At 41.3% G+C, this 23,500-nt stretch overlaps 1 protein-coding gene across 1 annotated transcript in view; it reads right to left on the bottom strand.

Annotated features, from left to right (window-relative positions):
• Positions 1–23,500, bottom strand: part of LOC101156916 (neuropilin-1a) — a 74,549-nt gene that overhangs the window by 16,714 nt on the left and 34,335 nt on the right. The window contains exons 5-13 of the mRNA XM_023965221.1: positions 16,982–17,152; positions 13,038–13,204; positions 7,022–7,177; positions 6,483–6,627; positions 4,826–5,001; positions 3,591–3,746; positions 2,810–2,954; positions 1,402–1,584; positions 1,117–1,155 (exon numbers count right to left, since the gene is read on the bottom strand). Of these exons, the coding sequence (XP_023820989.1) occupies positions 1,117–1,155; positions 1,402–1,584; positions 2,810–2,954; positions 3,591–3,746; positions 4,826–5,001; positions 6,483–6,627; positions 7,022–7,177; positions 13,038–13,204; positions 16,982–17,152 (1,338 nt within the window). The remainder of the gene's footprint in view (positions 1–1,116; positions 1,156–1,401; positions 1,585–2,809; positions 2,955–3,590; positions 3,747–4,825; positions 5,002–6,482; positions 6,628–7,021; positions 7,178–13,037; positions 13,205–16,981; positions 17,153–23,500) is intronic.

Here is a 23,500-nt window from a genome sequence, read left to right as displayed (position 1 = left end):
GGATGCAGAGATGCTCTGTGAGTGCACCCTCCCAACCCCAAGATGTCTTCCCGCAGTACCTCAACTCGCCTAATTGAGACCCAGGAGGCCTTTCTTCTCTCTCTGCAGCTCTCCAAGCCTCCCTCTACCTCACTCCTTTACCTCCACTCCCCCTTCTGCGTTTGCCTCCTCACCTCTACCGTCTTTGCTCTTCAACACCACTGTTCACTCTGTTCTCCCTTCACTCTTCTTCTCAGATCAGCGTTTACTCCTTAGGATTAGTTTAGCTGCTGATGCTTTCTGGCCGAAATGTTCAACAAAAAACACGAAATCCTTCATGTTTTGAATTTAACCATAAACTCCAGAATTTAATGATGCATTTTTAAGACACAAGAACTGAGATCCGCATGTTATAGTGGGAGAAATGCAGACATGCTGTGGAGGCCGGCTCTAGGCGGACGCCATGAAGTGGGCGCCATCCACAAGGAACAAAGCCGGTGCCTCAGAGATCGAGTCGTCTTACTTCCAGGTAGGAAAATGAGTTCCAAAAATAACTCTACTCTTTAGTGTGCCAAAAAGATGAGATATAAAAATAAGTAACAATATAGTTTGTTCTGAAAGGCTTAAGAAAAGCACGTTAAAGAGCCTTTAAACAATATGATGGCGTACCTACTTTATTTGAAAAAAGTGTCCTTTTAGTGAAGAAGAGAATCAGATAACAGACATGCAATTTGCTGCAGTTGTAACTTTTATCCATTTGTTTCATCCGTCAGCCATGCTGCCTTTTGGCATTTCTTTATCACTGCCCCCCTTCCCAGTCTGTCTCCATCTGTCTTCTCCCACCGTTCAATTAAACTGCTCTTCCCATCACAGCAGATGAGAAACATTGTTAAAATTGTTGCAGATGCATTTAGGAGGCGATCTATCAGTTGTCCCGCAGTCCGAGCCGGGCTCATCTGTGAACTGGTGCGATGAAAAAGCCATTTGCTCTAATGGAAGTGGGTTGGAGTGCTCCCCGCCACCGTGGTCAGCACTGCTGGTAATGCTGAATGATGAGGCCCGCTGGCTGCTCCTCTGCCTGCTTGTGAAAAGGGTCCAACTGTGAACAGAGGAGCAGATTGCGGCGGACATCCTCACCTGGCATGTCGGTGACGGAGTTGGCCGTGGCGGTGCCTCCTGTTGAAGACAGATGGGACAATCATAGTTTGGTCAGAGGTCGGAGGGGCTTGTTCCCCCCACACAGAAGCCAACAAAGACACATTAAAAATCAGGGTCTCAAGCCTTTAAGCTTGAAGCTTGTTAAAGAGGATTTAACAAAGGGGCGAGGCCATGGGATATCATGTAAATGAACCAAAAAGCCCCCCCCCCTTTGAAAAAGCAGTGTTTGACATGAAGAGGGCGAGGAGGATGAGGGACCCCTACCTGGTTCTGTCTCATCCAAATCAAGCCCTTCCGCTTCCGTGCCGCAGTTCAGCTGACCTTCATGGCAGTCCAAGCTCTGTGTGGTGCTCGGCACCGTGGTCGGGGCCGTGGTGGTGGCGCCGAAGGTGGTGACGAAAAATGTAGGGCCGAGTGGCGTGGTGGGCGGAGCCGGGCTCGTTAGGTCTGGAATGTGAAGAATCAAAGTCAAACAGAGGACAGATTTGCTCCAACCACAACTGCAAACACTTAAAGACCCACTCTCATGAAAATTGGGATTTAGGTGTTTTTAACATGTTCCCGTGACATTTTTCACATGATGGAGGACAAATACAAAGAGAATTCAGATTAAAACTGCATCTCTGGGTATTTCTTTATTTCAAATGAATGCTGTTCATCAGGAGCAGATAAAAAAGGCTGTTTTGAAAGAGCCACAAGCTTCCTGCTCCACCTCATTATGATGCAACCACCTGTAAACCACTGGATTCACGGACGTCTCTGTTTTCTTTCTTTCTCTTCAAAACTGTACGGCTGGGTAGCTCTGATATTGCTGAGACAAGATGAGACATTTTGAATTTGAAAAAGACTTTTCACATCACAGATGGTTTGAACTGAACAAAGGAAGAACTTTTATTATTTAAAAGATAAATTCTGACAACAAGAACAACTTCTGTTTAATAACAGATGAATTTTAAGAATCAATGATAAGTTTCTTTTACTCAATAAAGCTAACTTTTACATATTTTATTGGCAGACTAGTTTACTTATATCAAGTGAAAACAACTCATGACATGTCAGCTGTTTGGTCACTGATCTTAAAAAAGCCACTCTGATCATCTATTGATCTACTATACAAGTATTCCCAGTGATGTTTTAAATGAGGATTCTGATGTTTTTAGCTAAAATAAACAAACCTGTGTTGTTTTCTAGGACATAGTTTCTGCAGAGCGGTAGTAGTTCATTACAAATTCACCTCTGGGTTTGAGCAACCCCTCACCCCTCACTCTCTTTCCTGTTGCTGTTTAAGCGGAGCAGAGAGCTTGTGACCTGCACCGTCTATTTTCTGCGTAACAAAGAAGTTCTTTTATCAAATAGTATTTTTTCTTCTGCTCCTGTTTCACAACGATTTGAATAAGAAATACTCCGAAATGCTTTTTTAACCTTAATTTTCTTTATACATGTCCTCCATCATCAGAAAAATGCCACCAAAACATTAAAAACACAATTTTCATTGGAGTGGGTCTTTAAATCCAGTGTAAAAAAGTAAAACATTGACTAAAAATGAGACAGATGGATGTAGTTGGTAAGAATGAAAGTTTTTGCAATGATGTGGATTTCAGCTTTTGAATGTGTTCCTTTCATGGTGTGGTTTTACAAGAATGACTGAATTCTAAGCTTCCAGTGAACTCACCCTCCAGCTCGCAGCCCAGCAGCTCCAGGCGGAGGCCGATGCCCTCGGCGGTGGCCCTCTCTGGGTAAATCCTGACGAAACGAGTCCGCAGAAGTCCAACTGTCCTCACCTCTGGCGTTTCATGGTTCTGGTTTCCAGTGAAAACCTTCAGGGGAGTGACATTTTCTTTCTGTTATTACAGCATAAGGAAAGGACAGGCTCAGCTGGAGTTCAGAGCACCAGAAGGACTGCTTTCAACAGCAACACTGCCTGATCAGCTGCAGCAGATTATTGTCCCTCTGAGGACAGAGGAACAGCAGCTTTGCTACGTGCAGGAATACAGGCACCATCTCGGTCCCTCAGCCTCGTCCTTTTTAGCAGCTACGTTGTGAAAAACAGCACAGGAAACAGAACGGAGCTGCAACAAAACATCTAGATCAATGTCTGCAGTGAAGCAGCAGGAGTCTAATGGCTGGCCTTGTCCTCCGTCTGACCATCTGGAACGCATAGAGGAGGATGTCACAGCAGCGGGGGCAGCCGAGGAGGGGGACCAGGGGCCGGACAGCAGCAGCATGAATTCCCACTGGGGTGAGGCTCACAGACTTGGCTTTTCATCCAACCAGAGTTGAAAAAAATAAAACTAGGAATGACGTTTTATCTCAGATTCTTTGGCACATGTTTCTGCTCAGATTCAAAGCTAGAGCTGCAGTTTTAGATTCACTCAGGCACATCTAGGGTTTAACCAGAACACGAGTTACTCTACAGCGAGAAAAAGATTCTGTTTGCGGTTCAGACAGGTCACCTTGGCTCTGGTCGTGTTCTCCTCCTTGATGAAGGTCCAATGATCGCCATCCAGACTGTGGCCGACTTTGAACTTCTTCATGAAGACGTTGCGGTCGCGGTGTTTCCCGCCCTGGATCATCACACCACTCACCATCTTATCCTGGCCCAGATCCACCTGATGAGGAGTTACAGCACTGCTGTTAGATTGTGTACCAAAAAACGAGAAACGAGGAGGGAGAAGCAAAAGGCAATGCCATACAGAGCATCACACTTTAGAAACAGATGAAACCATGACCAGAAGTAATGCAAAAGGAGGTTTTAAGCTTTCTAATACGGACATTTCCCATTTTTTGTTTTTATTTACTGTACTCTAAATTGATTTACAACAAATCCTTTGTTAAGACAGTTTGCAGAAGTGTCAGAAGAGTTGAACTCATGTCCAGTTAATTTTTCTGTCATTCATTCCTATTCATTTAAATAGATATAAAAACTTGGATAATAAAATAAAGCCATTGCAGATATCTTGCACAATGTTTTTAATACTTTGATTAGATGGAATTCATAATAACAATCATTCAAATAGAGGCTAGTTCATGACAGCTGTCTCTCATTTATTGTACACATGCTATATTGTTACATTTCAAACAAAAACATTATTACTATTATTCATCCTCTTATTAAGTTGTTAAACTCAGATCATGTTAAATTGAACAAAGTTCAATGAATGAGATGTCAGTGTAACTAAATTCTGAATTTTCTGAATGATAACATTTTTAACCTTTTTACATTTTTGGGGTGTATTTTTAGTATTTTTTATCATCTAGCTGCTTTTAAGAAAATGTCTCCAATACATTTTTTATTCTATTCTAATTCATTCAGTTACATCACATGTTATTGTAGGAAACCTCAAGTTATTCCATTACAAATAAAATCTTAATTGGTCAGTAATAAACTGGATAAATTATTGTTTAATCAGATAGTTTCATATCAGCTGTAATTGAAAAACCTTTAGTAAACACATGTTTGTTCTAGGAAACAAAGCAAGCTCATTCCAGCTCAATGACAAATACAATTTCAATATTAACATTTTTATTAGCTAAGGAAACTAATGCTGGAAATTGGATTTTAAGTTGTGATTTAAGTTTTAAGTTGTGCTAAAAACGTGTAAAACCTGGAAAAATTCACAATTTGCCTGTGGTATGGTGGACATTTTTGTTTCACTCCCAAACTTTAAAATCGAAGTTTCACACGAACCTGCAGCCACTCGTTCCTGAAGGGCTGCTTGATTTGCTGTCCAGTCCAGCCGGACCTGCCCGTCAAGAGCCGGGCGTTCTCAGCCACCCAGCCACGGTCGGCGTAGGACGAGGCGCTGACCTGAGCGTCGGTGATCTGCCCTGACACCATTCCCAACATCACTGAACACGGGGAATCTGCACGGCGACAGGGGGACCATGAGAAACTCTACTTATGTTTATTTTATTCCTTCCATGAAGAAAATGACATTAAAATATTCAGTTAGCTGCATAAGTCCACTCAACTTCATGACTGGAAGGAGCTTCTTCTATTATTTCTGCCCCTTTATCATATTTGAAAGAAAAAGCAACAATCCTCGATGGCCTTTACCACCTGCCACCACACACATCTACACATTACATATTCCTCAAGTTTCTTCTTTACAAATATTTTTTAAAATAAAACTTTATCTGTACAACGTTTGAGCATTCCAAACTTTACCCCAACAAAAACCAAACAGGTCTGCTTTAAAGCAGTACCAGCAACTTGAAACTTAAAACCACATCTCCTCCTGTGATTTTCATCTTCTGAAGGAAAAACCAACAAAGGTTGTAGGCTCTCTGGCATCTCTCTGTTTTTTACTTTGAGAATTCCTAATAAAACTTGCTGTTTTACTAAATCTTCAGTCTTGATAAATAAAGCATTTGTTGGTTCCTTCTATCCAACTTTATGACTAATTTGAATAACATTTTTCTGTTGTAAACATAATGGCATTAAATTGGTTTTAGATGTTTTACCCCACACTTCAACACAATAAGTGAAATACTATAATTGAACAATATAACATTACAGGATAAATAGCACTTGACGTTATTCAAAACGAATGTAGTTTTAGCCACTTTACTTTTAACACAAATTCCCTCCCTGCTCCCTAACTACTAATAAAGATGTAGTGCAGTGACATTCTACTGCCCTGGATTCAGAGCAACATTCCAGTGACTCCATTGCTAAAAAGTTGAATTTTACACCAAAAAATAAACTTAGAATAAACAACATTCTACAACGTTTCAAAGTATTTGTCTTTTTTATATTCATGACACTTTTTTAGTTCACTTATGTGTTGATATTTAGTACTTTTGGTCCACTTTTGCTGACTAATAAAAGGAACATTTATAAAAAGTTTAACGTCTGGCATTTACCCATTTTTATGATGAAGGAGTTAATTCTTCCCACCTGAGCAGAGAAAATGATCTAATATAAACTTCACAGAGGTGGCTGACATCAAACAGCAAGAACGTAAGGATGTTAGGCGATGAGTGATGAGGCAGAATAATTCTGCTGGGCTTTACTGGAATAAATGATGGAGTCCTCCTGCTGGAGCTTATGCTGGCTTTCAAAGCAATCATCTTTTCAAATCAACAAAGAGCGACAGGAGGTACCGCTCCTGCGAGCAATAAAGACGTCGCTATGATTTACCATCCAGAGACACAAATGTTTAGAATGAGGCCGGCACAGAGCTGGCAGGTTCAACTTTAAAGACATTACATTTTGTGACATTATTAAAGCTTTTCAAAAGTTTTTTTTTTACGACGTTTACGAAACGATGTTTCAAAGTCGTCACCCCCCCCCCCCCCCAAGCTGATTATCTGGAAGGTGTCTCCTATGTCCTCGGGGTTACCTGATATCCTGCAGCCGTAGACCTCGAAGCGCATGCAGATGCCTTGCTCCCAGGTCATGGGTCGGATGCGAATGTAGCGAGTCAGGGTGGGTTTGGGGAGGAGGGCTCGAGCCACGTCGGTGGGATTTACATTCCCTTCAAAGATCTGCAGAAAAGCAGGAGGCATAGAGTTGAGAGCTTTTGTTGCTTTAGCAGAGATCTTTGTTAGCTTCAAGTGGCTCACTTAAGGTGCTGCCATCTCATTTTAGTATGATTTCCAATTGACCTGCTCTGTAATTGTTAGGACAGAAAATGTGTTTTCCAGATTTGTTCAGAACTCCAATAATGGAGTTAAAAGGAAGAACATGATTCTGATCTCTTTAAGACTGACAATATGATAACAAGCAAACAAATAAAATCACACCTTCACGGTAAAAACACTGAGGAGTGTCACACCAGCTGTCTCTCCCTACTAAAATGAGAAATTCCTTTTCATATTTAGTGATGTTTGTTTATGCGTCAATGGAAATGAAATGAATGCATCACTGAATGAAGGGAACCTTCTGCTTTGAGCCCTCCTTCACTGTGACCCAGTCCTCTCCGTTGGAGCTCAGGTCCACTTTGTACGTGCGGACAAAGTAGCGCTTCCTGGTCTCCTTTGAGATTGCACCCTGTGTCTCGATGGCAGTGATGAACCGCAGGAACCCCAGATCCACCTGGAGACAAGCAAACAAACAAAGAGGATAGGATGAAGAGCCGGTTGCAGGCTGACCTCTGCAACAAAAACCAATGTCTTGTGCTGTGACTGGTCCATCCATCCATCCATAGTTTTAGAATGGAGGAGGCTGAACTTTTGGTTTCTGCTTCTTAATTCAGATTCTTACATTTTATAGATTTTAGTAATGATTTAAATGCGTGCAGGAAAACAGTCTGTTGGTATAAACCACACAACAGTTTCAAATGAAGGATGCACAAATACATTTTTGGATATTCACTAGATGTTTACTCTATGAGAGAAACATTCAAAGGTTGTGGCATTTCTTTGGATTCTTTCTGTGTGGTGTTTAACTTTTCTGTTAAACATTAGGAGTGAGTGAGTCTACTGCAGGTGTTTGTGACCTCTGACCTCTGCAGGGTAAACCCTGACTGCTTCATGCTGTTAGAGAAAGGCTCCAGCAATCCCTGTCATCAGGATGAAGTTGTGAAGATTTATTCCTGACAATGTGGAAGTGATGTTGACAAAGGCAAACATGTTCTGGGAGCAGCTGCAGGAAAATCTAAAACAATCAATTTTCATTTTCTTTGAGTTTTCCTTATTTTGCTACTTGTTTTGGTGCTTACCGTGTAACCATGGTAACAGATAATAGTTTAGTGATAGGATCAACAAATGATTTGTCTGCATTTTCTAAACTGAATTGAACTAAAACCAAAGAAGAAAAAACGAAATAAAAATAGTTTTTGTTTTTGTTTGATTCCGCCATTTTTCCAAATGAGCAACAATTTTATTGAGTAACATTTAGAAACAAAGGGTGGAAAAATCTCCCCTCATTTTTCTCTAAATACCCACATAATTTCTACTTCTATGTAACAAAGGCCACAAATTCTGACCAAAAATGACACCAAAACTGTAATTTTCTTTACTTCCAACAGCATTAACTAATTTTAAATCTAAGCTTCAGTTTGGGGGATGGAAACAAATGAACTGGACTCCAAGTCCAGTTTTAGCATCTCTTTAAATCATTTGAAGTGTCAGAGCTAAAGGGGTGTTTCTTTTTCTTTGCGGCCCGACTCAAAGCTTGTTGTGTTCTGCTGATTGAGTTAGTTTGATGGAAAGGCAGACAGAAATGGGTTTAAAGATGAACCAGAAATAGAAAAGAATGTCAATTGGAAGTGATTTGATTTAGCATGAAGGCAGACCAAACACAGCTGCAAACCTCATTTCTGCTCGGGTTTTATTTTCCAAAGACACTTTCCACGTCAAAGAGTCGCCTTCATTTCAAAGAACTTCTTTATCTCGGAGTGAAGTTCCACTCACATTTTCTTTTCTTGGAAAGATGTTTTTCCATTATTCCCATGGAATTGTGATCTGAGTGATAAAAAGCTGATAAGACTCTTTCAGATGGGCTTTTTTCCAGCATTAGGGTTGTTCAAAGGTCTGAACATAAAGTGGCAGAAAAAATGTAGAAAGTGAAGGACGTGATCAGCACAGATAACACCAAGCTGCTGCTTATCTGGAATGAAGAGAACTTCAATTAAATAAGCGCAGGCATGGAATAAATGAGACGATGCTTCATTTCACGTCAGTTTTCATGTTTGCTAATGTTGGAAAGCAGACCAGAATAAACGTACAGTTTGTGGGAGCCTGGGTAAAAGGGTTGGTGATTATGAAGAGCGTGTGGGAAAACCCCCCAGGGTTTGCTCTTTAAGGGACGGAGCAGGAAGCAGCACCCCGCAGGTCAGTGACAGACGGCGAGGCCTCTGGGAAACAGAGTTCCTCGCCAGCACTCCCAGCTCCGTTTACGTCTCCATTCCCACGAGAGGCAGTGCCTCTGGAGCACTAATGACACAATCTGAGGTCAAAGATGGATGCGTGGAGTAAATATAGTTGGGACGGTTTAGAAACAAGCTGCTGGGAAACTTATGATGCTTTAAATGTTCTTCATTTCAAAGATCCTTTCATCAAAACGTAAGAACGAAACACAGAAAACAATGAAAAAAATCTAAAGTTTGTCAAACACACCAGTTTGTAAGTTTCACAAATCAACTCTCTATTTGGTTATTTCTGAGGAATGTCAGTGTTTCTCTGTTAAATGTGTAAGAGGACTAAAGAAATCAAACTGTTTGACTGTTTGAAGACAGGAAGCCACACATCATTTTCTCTTGGACTGTTTGCCTACATGGCTGCTGAAACCTGACAAAAAATGTGAGTAAATTCATCTCAAGCAATAATGCACGAATAACAGATTAGTGACCCACAAACGGACATAACTGTTCTGTCAGATCTCTAAAGACGAAACGCCAACTCAAAGCAAAAACACCCACAGAGGTTTTCAATGCCTGTTTTCAAATAGTTTTGCTAAAGACATATGGCTGCACGGTGGTGCAGTGGTCAGCGCTCTAGCCTCGCAGCAAGAAGGTTCTGGTTCAAGTCCTGGCTGGGGGACCTGAACCAGAACATCTCTGTGTGGAGTTTGCATATTCTCCCTGTTTGTGTGTGGGTTTTCTGCGTCCAAAAACATGGTTAATCTAAATTGTGCATGTGGGTGCAGACACTAGCCTGTGACAGACTGGGGGCCTGTCCAGGGTGCCCCCTCCCCTGCCTTTGCCCACAAGTGGCCGGGATAAAATAAAATTCCTAATATATAATGCCTTTGAAGCATGTTTTAATGGCAATTTCTCTATTATGCGAGTAATAAGTTTTATTCTATTGTATTCTTTTAAATGAATCTACTAATAAAAAATGGGAAAAACAAACATCTAAACACAGGAAAACAGACCCAACATGCATGTTCGGCTGCTTTTATGCTCTCATGTGTTTGTTTTACTGATCTTTGCCGATAAAAACCTTTGAGCTTTTTTGACATCATTCATTTCTACCACTAACAGGTAAATCTTCCTGCCGTTCAGATAAGGCTTGGGTTTCTAATTGTTTCTGAAGGGTTTACAAGTTCACTGGGGCAAATATCTATGCTGTGAAAGGTCAGCTCCTTTGTCTTTATGGAGGCCTTCATGGATTCTCCAGATGTTGCTGATCTTCCTGCTGGCGTCAATAGATCCTGGAGACAAACGTCAGGGTGTCTATAAATACCTGAAGTCTGGGGAAGGAAGTCTTTCCTGGCTCCTCATCACTGCTCTTCATCACTAAATGAATTACCTCAACATCTAAAGACACCACAAGTGTCCATTTAGTGCAAGTGAAGTGTGATTGCTGTGTTGGAACTTCCTTTTTGTGTATTAATTCAAATGATTCCCAGATCCATATGCTTTGTCGGCTCATTTCCAATCTTTTTTTTGGTTCATCATCAAAGCGTTCCCAGGGGTCTTTTAACAAACCTGTGTCCTTTTCTAGGACATTGTTTTTGCAGAGTGGCTCATGTTCATTACACAAAATTCACCTCTGAGTTGTGGGACGGACATTAGAATAGAACAACCCCACCCCCCCTTCCCCTCTCTTGTGGCCTGTCCAGTGTATTTTTTATATAACTAATATTTTCTTTTTGAAAGAGCCTTTTTTTGTCTTCTCCTGGTTTACAACGATTTGAATACATAAATACTCTGAATTTTCTGAATAAATGTCCTCCGTGAGCAGAAAAAAACCACAACAACAAAAAAACACCAAACGCACCGGTTTCATCATGATGGGTCTTTACGATGAATTTTACGGCCCTCTCCCTTTTTTCTTCAGTGAGTCTCTTTTTTGAGTTACAATTTACAAACATGCAGACGTTAACAGCTGACTGTAGATTGGCAGCATTGTGCTGCAGTGAGTCACTGCACAGAGAAACATGATGACACGTTTATCACAAACACGCACAATGAGCTCAATGTCTGCTGTCAGCCCAACTGCCGCTGGGTAACATCACCTTCACAACATTACCAACATGATCCTCAAAATAGCCTCGTTAAATTATAAATGTCTATAAATGAATAACGAAGATGGTGCCACACAAGAGCTAGCTAAAAGATTATGTGTGGACACACATAATCAGATTAAATATTCTTCACAGAAAGTCCTTCAGAGGGCTGGTAACCACAGAGGCAAAGGGGGAAGCTCCGCCGCCACAGCAGACGTTTGCACGCCAAGCTGTCTGCATGAGTTCATCTGGCAGCGGACGCCGATGGACCCAGGCTGCAGGCGGCAGAGCTAGCAGGACAAAACCTTGTGACTGGCGAGAACAGAGGCTGACGTCACCTCCTGCAGAGGATGACGTGAAGGCGGAACAGGCCGGTTCTGTGCTCTCTGTGTGAATCTTCACTATCTTTTAAAAATCAAAGAAATATCACAGAACATCGTTGAAAGTGGGAGCTTGTGTTTCCCAAGACAAACTGTTGTAGTTGATTCATGGCTCTTTCTGTCTGTGGAGACAGGAGCTGAAATGTAAATGAAAGTTCCTCGAAAGTTAAATGAAAATAGATTTTCTTCTGGAATAGCCTTGTTTTACACAATCGTAAAAATAGCTGGAATGAAAGTCAAGGAGGAAAACTTGAGGTAATTTCTTTAAATCCGGTACTTGGAAATTAGGCTGCAGTACCCATTTTAACCAATATGTGTCAGTCTTACACATTAGATTAACCAAATAAATGATGGTTAAATTCTATTCATAATAAATGTTATAACAGTTACAACTAAGAATATCTGCATAAAGACGTTAAGGATTAGAAACATATGAATTATGTTCATAAAAACTGTACGACAAAATGACTCCTGCTTTCAATCACGCCTGTCCAAATATTTCTATTGTTACTCCTCAAGAGCATCAAATCTAATGTTTTTCAAATCTGAGCTCTATGCTAATTAGAGAGCCTGTTTTATGCTCCCTGAGATCATAATTTGTACATTTAGGTTGGAAAAGGGCACCAAAAACAGTGAAATGTTTGTCTTTGCAATCATTTCAAACACAAAGCAATATGAATGACCTTTAGGTAAACTCTTCTTCTTTTCTTTATAATATAGCTAAACCCATTAACCCACATGAATGCTCTGTTCTTCATTTCCTTCCATCCCTGTAGGGCTCGCTGGGAGCCAGTAGCTAAAAGGACTCCCCAGACAGACAATAGAAAGCCATGCGTATTAATCCACCACTTTCCTGTCTGCTTCCTGCTGTAACCCTCACAGGATGGAAGTGAGGGTCTGCTCTAATAGCGTGGGGCATTGTGAGTCTTCCTCTGTGAGTTCCTGCCCAGGACAATGGGACGGTACCGGACCGCAGGCCGCACCTCACTGCTGCAGACCGGCTCCTCCACACTAAGTCCTCTCAGTCCAAAGCTCATTATAAAAACATCTGACATGATGTTTAGATTCTTTAATTAAATCAGTAGTCGGTTAGTGGGAGGGCAAAAGAACTGCAGCAGTAATCCAAACAAATCTGATGCAGTTCCTGTGGTTTTAACTCAATATGAGGAGCTGCATTCTTCAGCAGGAATGCTGGAGAAAACAGGAAAAAACTGGCCATGTGTTGACTTCAATCCATAAAACTGCTTTTCTTTTAGCTGCTCTTTCGACATAAGCAGCTTTGTTGTATTTAAAAGCCATTTCTTATTCTCCATACATTGGACAATCTTAAAATGAGAGTTAGAGACAGAAGCTTCGGGATTTTCCTCTGGAGATCCTCCAGTTTCTGCTATGGTTTCTGCCCAGCAGTTGATGCTGAATGCTTACAAGCTGGAAATACAGATTTCACACTAAGGATAATAGCTGATCTGGATTGGGTCACGTCTCCACAAAAACAAGGCAATTCCGACTCCAAAAATGATGCTTCATAAGAAAAACTGTGACGAAATCAACCCTTAATGCTTGGAAGGTGGACTTATTTTTGTTCTGAAAACGGTTTGATAAGGTATTTCATCATGGCTGACCTGAATCCACTCCCGGATGGTGTCGTCTGACGGTGTCCAGCCGTTCTCCGGGTAGTTGAGCCGCGAGCGTTCTGGGGACCAGTTGGAGTTGTACTGTGAGGAAGCTGTGATGTGCTCTGAGGGGATTTCCCCCGACTCCATTCCCAGCGGCTCGTCACAGCTGGAATCTATGGAGAAGAAGCGCGACTCCTGAACTGAGCAAACCTCAACACCTTCAGTCATCAAACAATGAGGTCTGGTTCAACCAGAACTTTTGGTCGAACTAAACTGATAAACCAAGTATGACAGTCAGAAATCCAGCATTTTTAACCTGTATTACATGATTCATCAGCTAGATTTGCTGAATATTGATATTTTTGCTTATTTCTTCAAACTTTAACTCTGGAGCCTCTGTTTTCTACATTTTCCTTAGTGCAGAACCCAAATCCAGAGAGGCTCCTCAGTAGCTTTTTGCAAGGCTAGGCCAAAAGTCAAGTCTGGTTTGAAGGCTTGAAAATTAGGCTTCTTTTTTGCACAGACCTACAGTGATAACAACAAACGATTTGTTTTTGCTCTAGTGCTGAAGCACAAATAGACAAGAGCTCATTTGCTTCATCAATTTTACCATAAATATTCCTCAAATGAAGCTCAAACAGTCGTTTTTTTGCATGAACCACAACATGCTAAAGTCAAATCCTCAAAGTCAAACCTCAAGTCCGGTTCAGGTGTCCTACATGTGTAAGCAGGACTAAAGTTTGGCTTAAACCCCACAAACCTCAGTCTTAAATCAAGGTCAAGGCCCCATCTCAAAATCCTCCAGAAAATCTAACTTCCACTTAAAAGAAGCAATTTCCTTTTTTTAAGTGAGGAAATGTTGATTAGCTTCTTCAAAGACCTAACCCAATGGAAACTGTGTTTTTAGCATGTACTTGTGGATTTTTCTCCTGATGTACAAAGAAAATTAATGCATTTCTGAGTATTTTTCCTTTTTCAAATTGGAGAAAACAAAAAATGCCGTTGGAAAAAGGTTGTATTTGTGACGTAGAAAAGGTGCTGCAGGCCACAAGCTCTGCTCCATTCTGATGCATCCACGTCTAAACAAATAGATCCATTTCTGTTCCATCAGTAACGTTAGGTTGGGGGGATTTTGGTTAAAAACGTCATCATAATTGTAATAAAAAAACACTGGGAATGCTCAAAAAAGGTCAAAAGACGATGTGTGTGGGACTTTAAATACTGAATGCAGAGTTTTTGTGCAGTTTTTGAAGAATAAACAGCATCACAAATAGAATTGCTCTGGGTTCAGAGAACAATCACAGCGGTCAGGAAAACATCAGGAACACTTCAAGAAAAATCAACAAATGATTCACTTTGGTATGGTGACACCCCCCCACCCCCCAAAAAAAACCTTGCAGTTTTAATTTAGCTTTCTCTTGTTTTTGTTATTTCCATCCAGCTGTTTCTAAGCTCACTCAGAGCCTCACAGCTGGATTCACAAACACCAAAAGACCTGAAGTTTGATTCTCAGAAAGGCAGCGTCCATTCTCTACCAGCGGGGGGAGGAAGACGGAGGGGGCTCAAAAGAATTGCTTGGGTCTGTGTGAGAGGGAAGTCCACTCGGAGACACAAAGTCTGGCAGACAGACACAAACACGCCCCATCATTCCAAGCTCCAGACGTGCAAAGCTGGCCTCGCCACACCGACAGTTGTCAAGCAAAAGAACTTCTATCTTTTCATTTCCACCAGAAAAGTTCTTCCACCGAGGAAGTGCTCTCTAAAAAAGCCTCCATTCTGCCTGTCAGCTCCATTTTAAGCCCTTTACAGTTTGCATTCATGAGACCGGCTCTGCTGACAGCAGCAACGACAGAAACACGTCATTCTCCTCCTTCTGAGTCTGCGGACACAAAAGAGCCAATCTGACGTCTCTGTCGGTGGCTCTGCTCATCAAAGGCCCAGCTGGAGGCGATTCTTGATGAGGCGGCGGTTAGAAGGGAGCGATGGAAAGCCATCGCTTCACTGCAGGACGCCCAGCTTGGACTCCTCAGTGGCTGTCAGCAAGGAGAGGCAAAATGCCTGGACTTGAATGGGAGCTCTGTCTGAGCAGGTCCAGAAGCTGAATCAGCTTTTTAGCTCCAAGAATGACCAGAAACTACTGCTGCTCAGGTCAAATAATCCTCACTAAACACACAGCTCCACTTCCACAACACCTGCTGACTGAGGTGCTGAGGCCTCTAATGGAAAATCACCGTTTACAGATACAGAGGAGTCATAAGGCACTTTTTAAGGCAATTGAATCAAAATAATAATCACTTTTCCTCAATCACTGGGTTTTCAGTAACTCTTGTGGCTAATCTAGTTTTATTCTGATTTCTGTTCATAAAGTGGTGAAAACAGAAATTCCTCAAAGTCAATTGTTCCAATCAAAAAACAAACTGCATCCACTGCTGCTGTTGCAGGGTCATCAGAAACACAGCAAACTCGACTTCTATTTCTTACATAATCCACATATTTTAATGATCCCTTAATGTTTTTACCTTGCCAAAGCAGATTTTCGTTTAAGTAAACTATAATTTTGTAGCAAAAAATATAAAAGATAGATTTTGAGCCAGCAATATAAGATGTTAAGAAGCGTTTGGCACTAAACAATCCCTTTTGTCGCATTTTTAGATGGGAAAATGACAGGACCAATGTTTCCTGTTTTTTATTTCACTTTAACACTAAATCATTCTAAAAAAAATTTTTTAAAAATCAATCAAAGATCAAATAGTTTGGAGCAGAAATCTTTGTTTCAGTTTTTAAACTTTGGATACTTTCACAAATTTCACCTCCTAGTACTAAAACTGCGTCCTGGCTTCTATTTATTCTTCACATTCCTGAAAGTCTATTGATTTTAAGGCTTTAAAAAAGTCCGTTTTTAAGTTGATGTCTCCCAAAGGCCTCATGTCCTTCACGATGGGATCTTACCTAAACTCTCCTCCTTGTGCGCCCTCACATTCCTGAGGGGTGAAGCGGGCTGAGGTTACCGGAGAGCAAGAACCATACGGGCCAACATTACTTAAACTTCTCTAGGCTCTCCTTCCTACAGACTCACACTGTCAACTGACCCAGATTCAGCCCCTAACATTTGATAGAGACACGGGAACTTCTCTCTCACTCACACGTGAAATTGGCCAAAAGGATTGTTCAGCAGCAGACGATGAGTGGAAAGATAAAAGCTGGAAATGGGTCACATGGATGAAAATAAAAGCTATCTTTATCTGCGAGAAGTTTGATCCCAAATAAATTCAAACCATGTGATTAGATTAACTTCAGATCGCAAAACTGATACGGACAACTGCGTCAAACAGCAGCTGCAGATAATGAACTGATTTTATCCAAAAGAGAAAAAAATTCCAAAGTAACTTTCCTGAAGTACAGAAACATGTCAGCCAGGTTTAAGAGCAACTTTTATGTAAGAATAATACAGATGTTTGATAATATGCTGAGTATCCTGAATTCTGATGTAAAAAGGTTATCAGTCTGTACCTGTTCCACTCAGAGATAATGTTTCATGTGATCCTTTTAGTAGACTTTCAAAATGTGGAAAAATATTTCTTTCATGTGTTTTGGATCTAAAAGGTTTTAATTTTTTTACATTCAAATGTTAATTTTAAATAATTACAAGTAAAAACTTTCACAATTGTTTGAATATTGTTGCACTTGGAATTCACGTTTACTTCTGCAAATTTCCCCCTGAAATGTCACCAAAGTTTAATCTGAGAAGACCAAAAATGTGAACTTTGCTTAAAATATTACGGCAGGTGTTAAATATTTTGTTTTTGAACCTGAACTCTGAGCCTCGCAGGGAGCGCCATCTTCAGAAGAATTTCAGAGGAAAAAGAGCTTATATAACAGGAACATGAAGACTGTTGCATCGTCAGCATATTTCTCATCCCATAAGTCCTTCTCCTTCTCCAGCTGCTTACCGCTGTCCTCATATCCAGGGGGGCGTCTCCTCTCCCGAATAGTGTAATTGGCTGAGAATCCCTCCTTGACTATGGCGTTGTCGGTGGTGATGGTCATGGACAGCACTCCAGTGTAGGAGATGACTCTTCCCGGTGAGGTTTGGCCGCAGTACCGGCCGATGTGAGGACCCACTGTAGAGGCAGGAACCAAGGGAAGGAGGACAGACAGAATCATCAGGTTTATCCACAGATGCACTTCTGACCTTCAAATTAAAGGCCCCCGGATTATCCAGCAGAAGCACTGGGAAACTTTCCACATGTTAACCTCAGTTACAAACCTTATTCTGGCTGCTGCTTTGCAGTAAAGCCAAACGACCAGTACACATCCAAATGTTTACAACTAGTTTCTACAGGTAATTCTGGATTTTTAGAAACAAAAGCAAAACATATTTATTAAACTTTAACCCGTCATACAGCATACGTCGCTATTTTGCACCGTACCTAGTACTCTACTTAATTTAACATCACCGTGAATGGAAAAAAAACCTAATTTGTTTGTAAATAAATAAGATCGATTGTCTGCTCTAGGCCTGCATGGTGGTGCAGTGGTCAGCACTCTTGCCTCACTGCAAATAGGCCTGATTCAAATCCTGTGTAGAGTTTGCAGGTTCTCCCCGTGCCTGCGTGGGTTCTCTCTGGGCACTCCGGCTTCCTCCCACCGTCCAAAAACATGCTTCATGGGTTGGTTGGTTACCCTAGAGTGTCCCTAGGTGCGTGTGTGGGAGTGATCGCTTGCCCTGCGACAGACAGCCAACCTATTTAGGGTGTATGCCATCGCCAGTCAACAGTAGCCAGGACAGGTTTCCGAAAGGGAGAAAGTATGCTAGGAAAATGGATGGATTTTCTGCTCTAAACTCTCTAATAATTTCTGAGACACAAAATTAAGACTTAAAATAGCAGTTCCTATTATTACTAAAAGATTTAATTAGAAAAAAGTTGCTGTTTTTTTTAACTTGTCCTGTCCAACAGCTGAGCAGACAGATGAGAGCTGAAGGCCTCTTGTGTTGGACATATTTTACTTAAACAACAGGGGTTATTAATCTTCAGACAAACCAGAGGTATGTCTGAATAAACCCCTTTTGGAATCGAGGCCAAACTTTATTCATTTTATTCATATTTGAAATTCTTTTGTGTTGGACCGGACGGAAAAGCAAAGGAGGGAAGAAGAGAGAGGGATGTTAGAGTTGCTGATTTTTTTAATAGCAAAAGTATACGGAGCAGATGAAGAAATGCTGTTTGAAAAAGGCCAGAGGCTCCCTGCTCTGCATCCACTTGCAGAGAAATAGACCCATTTACGTCTTTGTTTTCCTAGTCCAAGCTGTACGGCTGGATAGCTCCAATACTGCTCACCATTTTTGTTGCACTGGTAATGTTAGGTCAGGCTGTGAGTGGCTTTAAACTAGGGGGACAGTGTGTAAACAGAGAGCTCTCAGTACCTGGGGGCGGGGTTGCTTGCTTTCCACAATTCAGAGGTGAATTTCTAAAGAACTCCTGCCGCTCTGCAGAAACTATGGACTAGAAAATGACACCAATTTCTTTGATTTTGCTCAAAAACAACATAATCATATTTAATAGACCATTGGGAACGCTTTTAAAATTGATCAAAGGATGGTCAGAGTGGAATAAACATCTAAACTGCCTTTTTCTTTTTAAACCATCAGCTGTGTTTGGTCTCAATCCCAAAGAAAAAGTCAAATATAAACTGAAAAAAGCATTTTATAGTAGGACGGATGATTCTGATGACACTTTGTATTTTGTTGTTGCTTTTACTTCTTTACAAGTTAAACATCTGTAGAATGTTTTTCACTGCACTGGCTTTACGTCCCTTAATATTCAGTCTTTTATTCTTCTGGAAGAAACAACTGTCGTCATTTGTTTGGTGGAGATACCGTATCAGCACAAAATGTCACAAAAATATAGTTTTACAAAGAAATTCTTTCAGCTTTGGAGGCAGAAGTGGAAACAACATGAGGCAATAGAGCTGAGATGGTGAGGCTCTGTAATCTGATGGATTATGTTTATCAGTTACAGTTTGGAGCAGGTCGTCGGCGGTCTGTGACGGATTATGATTTGAGCTGTTCCGGCCTTATCGGAGGAAAGGTTTTTTTTCCACAGAGAAGCTGTTGGCTGATGCAATCAGGAGCAGAACAGCAAAGGATCCTGCAGGCAGCACAGTGGCGTGTGAAGAAGAAGAAAAGTGCAGAAGGTTTCGGCAGAAAACCCAATCAATAACGCACAAGCAAACAACTCAGAGGCTGGAAGTCTGGACTTTGATCCACATCTCACTTTGAAATGGGTTTTCTTCAGCAAATGATCAATTAACTCCATGAAACACTCAGAAATTAAACCAATCATCAAAAAACAGCAACAAACACTTTTTCTAAGGAAACTGAGGGAGAAAATGTGTTTTCTGTCACGATATCAGATGTTTTAGTTCATAAACCCGATCAGAAAAAGAATTTTATTCTGATTTAAACCCACAAAGAAGACAAAAATACAAAAAGGCTCATTTGACTTAGCAAAAAATAGAAGATCCAGTTTTTAATTGTTGTTGTGTGGCTGGAGCCATAATCACCTGAGCAGAACCTCTCAGGTGTTTTCACACAGATATGCTTCTTTAGTCCAAATTAATAATACATTTTTTTCTTTGGTTCATTTCATATTTTGAAGGAATATTTTACAACAGAAATGTGTTTGAGGATCGCTGCAATCATTTGCCTGACATCACAAGGGCGGGGCAACAGAACCTCATGAGGATGTTGCATGCTTCCCTTGTTTTGGGAATCATTCTTTGCTTATCTCAAATTCTTTACGTTGGATTAGCAATGTTTTATTTTGACGAGGCACTGTTTAGGAACTGCATCTTTATCATTTTTCTCTAACATAAAAACAATCCCACAGTACTTTTGTGTTTCCTTTATCAGCTGAGTTATGTGTACGTCTGTCTGAATATCAAGGAGGAGCTGTATCTTCACGTTCTTTTCCCCAGCAGATCCCTCCCAGACTTTCTCCTAGCTTTTTCTTCCCTGAAAGTGAAACTACAGGAGCCTGTTACGCTACATTTGTCCATGTGGGAGGGCTTCCATCAAATGTTTTTTGCCTCATCGCTAGCTGGAAGACATGAATGATGTTGAGAGATCAGGTTCATTTATTTTGAAGAGTCTGGGTTCATGTGATCATTCAGAGACTCTCCCAGTGCGCTGAGCTTCACCATCTGCTGCAGGAACAGAGTCTGAATGACGGCGCTTTCAGCGCTACTTGAGGGCGTCTGTGACCCAGTTTGACGACTTGCTGTTGTTTCCCTCTCGTTAGTCTGAGGGAGGAAATGATTTAAAAATAAGAATAACATTAGAAGACCTTGGTTTTTGTGCCCCTCACCTGCGGTCCAACAGGTCAAGGTGGATGGGATTTTCGGACACAACAGGAGGAAACAGCTGCAGACAGAGGAAGGTTTTTGTTTTGTCTGCTTTGCTACAACGAGCCTGTCCACGTTGAAGAAGTTCTCAAGTGCGATGGAGAAAAGAATGGACTGAGCTGAGTCAAGTTGAGTCAACTTGGCCAACACAACACAACGTGAATGAATTGAGGCGAATTATTCCAAAGTCTGGAAGTGGGCCACCTCTTCAGACGGGTTTGTATCTCCTTTTCTGGTCCGTACCGGAGTTCACACCTGAATGCTTGGACTGGACTAATGTGGGAAACCCAAAGAGGCAGATGTGAATGCATCCAAACAGTAAGTGTTATTTATCCCAGCACTGCCTCAAACTGAATGTCAGTGTCTGTGGCAGTCATTGGCAGCCCCCTCCCTGGAAAGGATCAGGCTAAGCCTGTGGCGCAGCATCCTGGCAGCCGCCACACGCCTGTCCAGAGTGAAGCTGATTATACGCACGCTGTACGGCTAATTAGACAGCAACGGGGGCAGAAGATCGCTGTCCAAAAGAGTGGAGGGGTGTGAACATAGCAGGTCGTATTCTTCTGCTTGTCCAAATGAGCACACAGACAATGAGGGAGTCATGTGGGGGTCTTTCAGATTCCAGCCAAAAACAAAGGGATCCCACATTGATGAGGACTACCTGCTTCCTCACCGGCCAAAATCCCGTATCCGTCTGTCAGAAATCATTTACATCTGCAGCACTGAAGCTCACAGCTGCAGAAAAAAGACCCATCCCATAAATCTAGGATGAACAGAAGACCAGCTCAACACATTTTAAACATCTTCTCCTTCTCCTATAAAGTACAAGGAAAACCGCCTCCTTTTTGACTAAGGGTTGAATTCTATGCTGGAACATTTTGAGGCTTGTTCCTGTTTGTTTATGGATGCCAGCAGAACTGGACAAATGAAGCTTTTAGTCTAAAATGAGAAAATTAACTGAGCTGTGGATGGTTTGGGGAAACTGTGCTGTCAACAGTAAAGATGCAAAAGCAACATATTTTCCTCTTGGAGTAAGTGAGGCTTGATTTGATGTTAAATATGCACTGGGAAAGTGAATGGCTCTCCACATGAAACATGTATTTATTCACAGGAGAACTCAGACAAAATCTGTCTTTGGTTTGGAGTCCAGACACACTCACATCAGGTCAAGTTTGGAGAAATATAGATTTTTTATTTCATGCCTTCTCTGTTTTTCATCCTGTCAGTTAGAGACTTGTTTTGTTTGTCAATATTAAAACAAAAATCATGAAAACAATTCTTTTTATTTCCCTCCATCCATCGTCAGGGTTGCTGGTGCCAGCCTTGCTATTGTTGGGCAAATGCAGGGAACACCCTGAACAGGTCGTCAGTTTGTTGCAGGGCCACACAATCACACACACTCACACACACAGACTCACATTCATGTTCAGGGACAATTTAAAGATCAACCTATGAAGCAAGTTTTTGGATTTTGGGAGGAAGAGTGATTGAAGAAACCCATCCATGCACTAAGAGAACATGCAAACTAGCGGGTGCTAACCACTGAGCAGCCTCCTTTTTTATTGAAACAAAAATATTCAGTTGCAAATTCATTAAAAGAATATAATTTTCTACTTTTTTTTAATCGTTGTCCTTTTTTTTAAGTTTAAAGCACCTTTTCTTATAGGTCTGTGACTGCAGACAACATTGTTACTGTTCCTGGTTCTATATCAATCACCATTATCTTCTATATATGCCATCCAGAGTTCTTGAAAGCGCGCTAGCTTATGGTGTTCACGCTGCACAAGCAGGCAGGGGCTTCTTCTTCTTTTTCTTTTGTTACTATTTACTAGCTCATGTTCGCCACCAACAGTTGGAAAAGGCTTAGTGCGAAATGTCGAAGTGCTGCAAATCTTATGAATCTTGCTCCAGACTGTTGCCTTCACAGCTCTATTCTTTTTTTAATGTAGAGAGTTGGAGAAAGTGGGGGATACAAGCACTAATTATTATTTTAAGCTGTAACAATTATACCAGATCTGCTGGAAAGACAAATATTACATCAAAGGTGAAAATCTGACACTAAGATGAGCGGAAAACATCTGTCCATCAATACACTGTAGGTAAGGAGGAGGGATGAAGCAGACAGGGAGCAGTGTGGCAGTGCACGCTTCCAGAGTGAACCGTGTGTTTATAAGGGGAACCAGATCGTCCCCAGCCAGACCAGCCAGACCAGGAGAGGGGGGGGGGGGGGGAGAGACCCCCAGGCCAGGAGCGCCCCATGCGACAAGACCCAAGCAGCCCGGAAGGGGGGGGGGAGGTTTCTGTAGTGGTTGATGCTAAGATTATTTTTAGATTTCCAGTTTAGGAGGATAGTTTTCTTTGCGATACATACAGCGGTGAGAACCATATAAGCCTTGTTAGATTCCATGTTGATGTTATTCAGGTCACCTAATAAGCAGAGTTTGGGGCAAGCAGGAATCTTATGATTAAACCAGATTGATAAATCCTCACAAACCTTACGCCAGAATGATTGAACAGGTGGACAGACCCACAGGGCATGCAAATAGTCGTCTATGTTGTTACCTATGCACTGTGTGCATACAGCAGACTGAATGAGACCCATTTTAAATTAACCTCTGTCCGGTGTAGTGAGTTCTGTGAAGAATCGTATTGGATTGTATTGGATAAGTTGCAGATTTGGACTTTTGGTCATATTAAAGGCATTCAAACAGATCTGTAGCCAAAATTGATCACTAGAATTCATTGATAGCTCAGACTCCCATTTTTCCATGGGTAAGTACATTGTATCATCTATGTTAGATATCAACTTGTACATTTTGGAAGTGAGCTTTAGGTTATTGCTATAGGTCTATAGCAACATTTAGTGCTTATAGCTGATTTAAGTTGCTGATATTCTAGAAATGTGTTTGTTTGTTCACAGCTCTATTCTAATATATTTATGTCATATAATTCTGGCCGGGCACAAACAACAATGATTCATTTCTCCTCCATAATCAATTTTAAAATGGCTGGTAGGTACTTCTGAGAATTACTACCAAATCTGTGTCCTGATTCAGGGGTCCCCAAAC

The sequence above is a fragment of the Oryzias latipes genome, chromosome 17, assembly GCF_002234675.1.
Source record: "Oryzias latipes chromosome 17, ASM223467v1".
Taxonomy (NCBI): Eukaryota; Metazoa; Chordata; class Actinopteri; order Beloniformes; family Adrianichthyidae; genus Oryzias; species Oryzias latipes.
The sequence above is the reverse complement of the archived record's forward strand: the minus strand, read 5'-3'. Positions and strand labels throughout refer to the sequence as shown.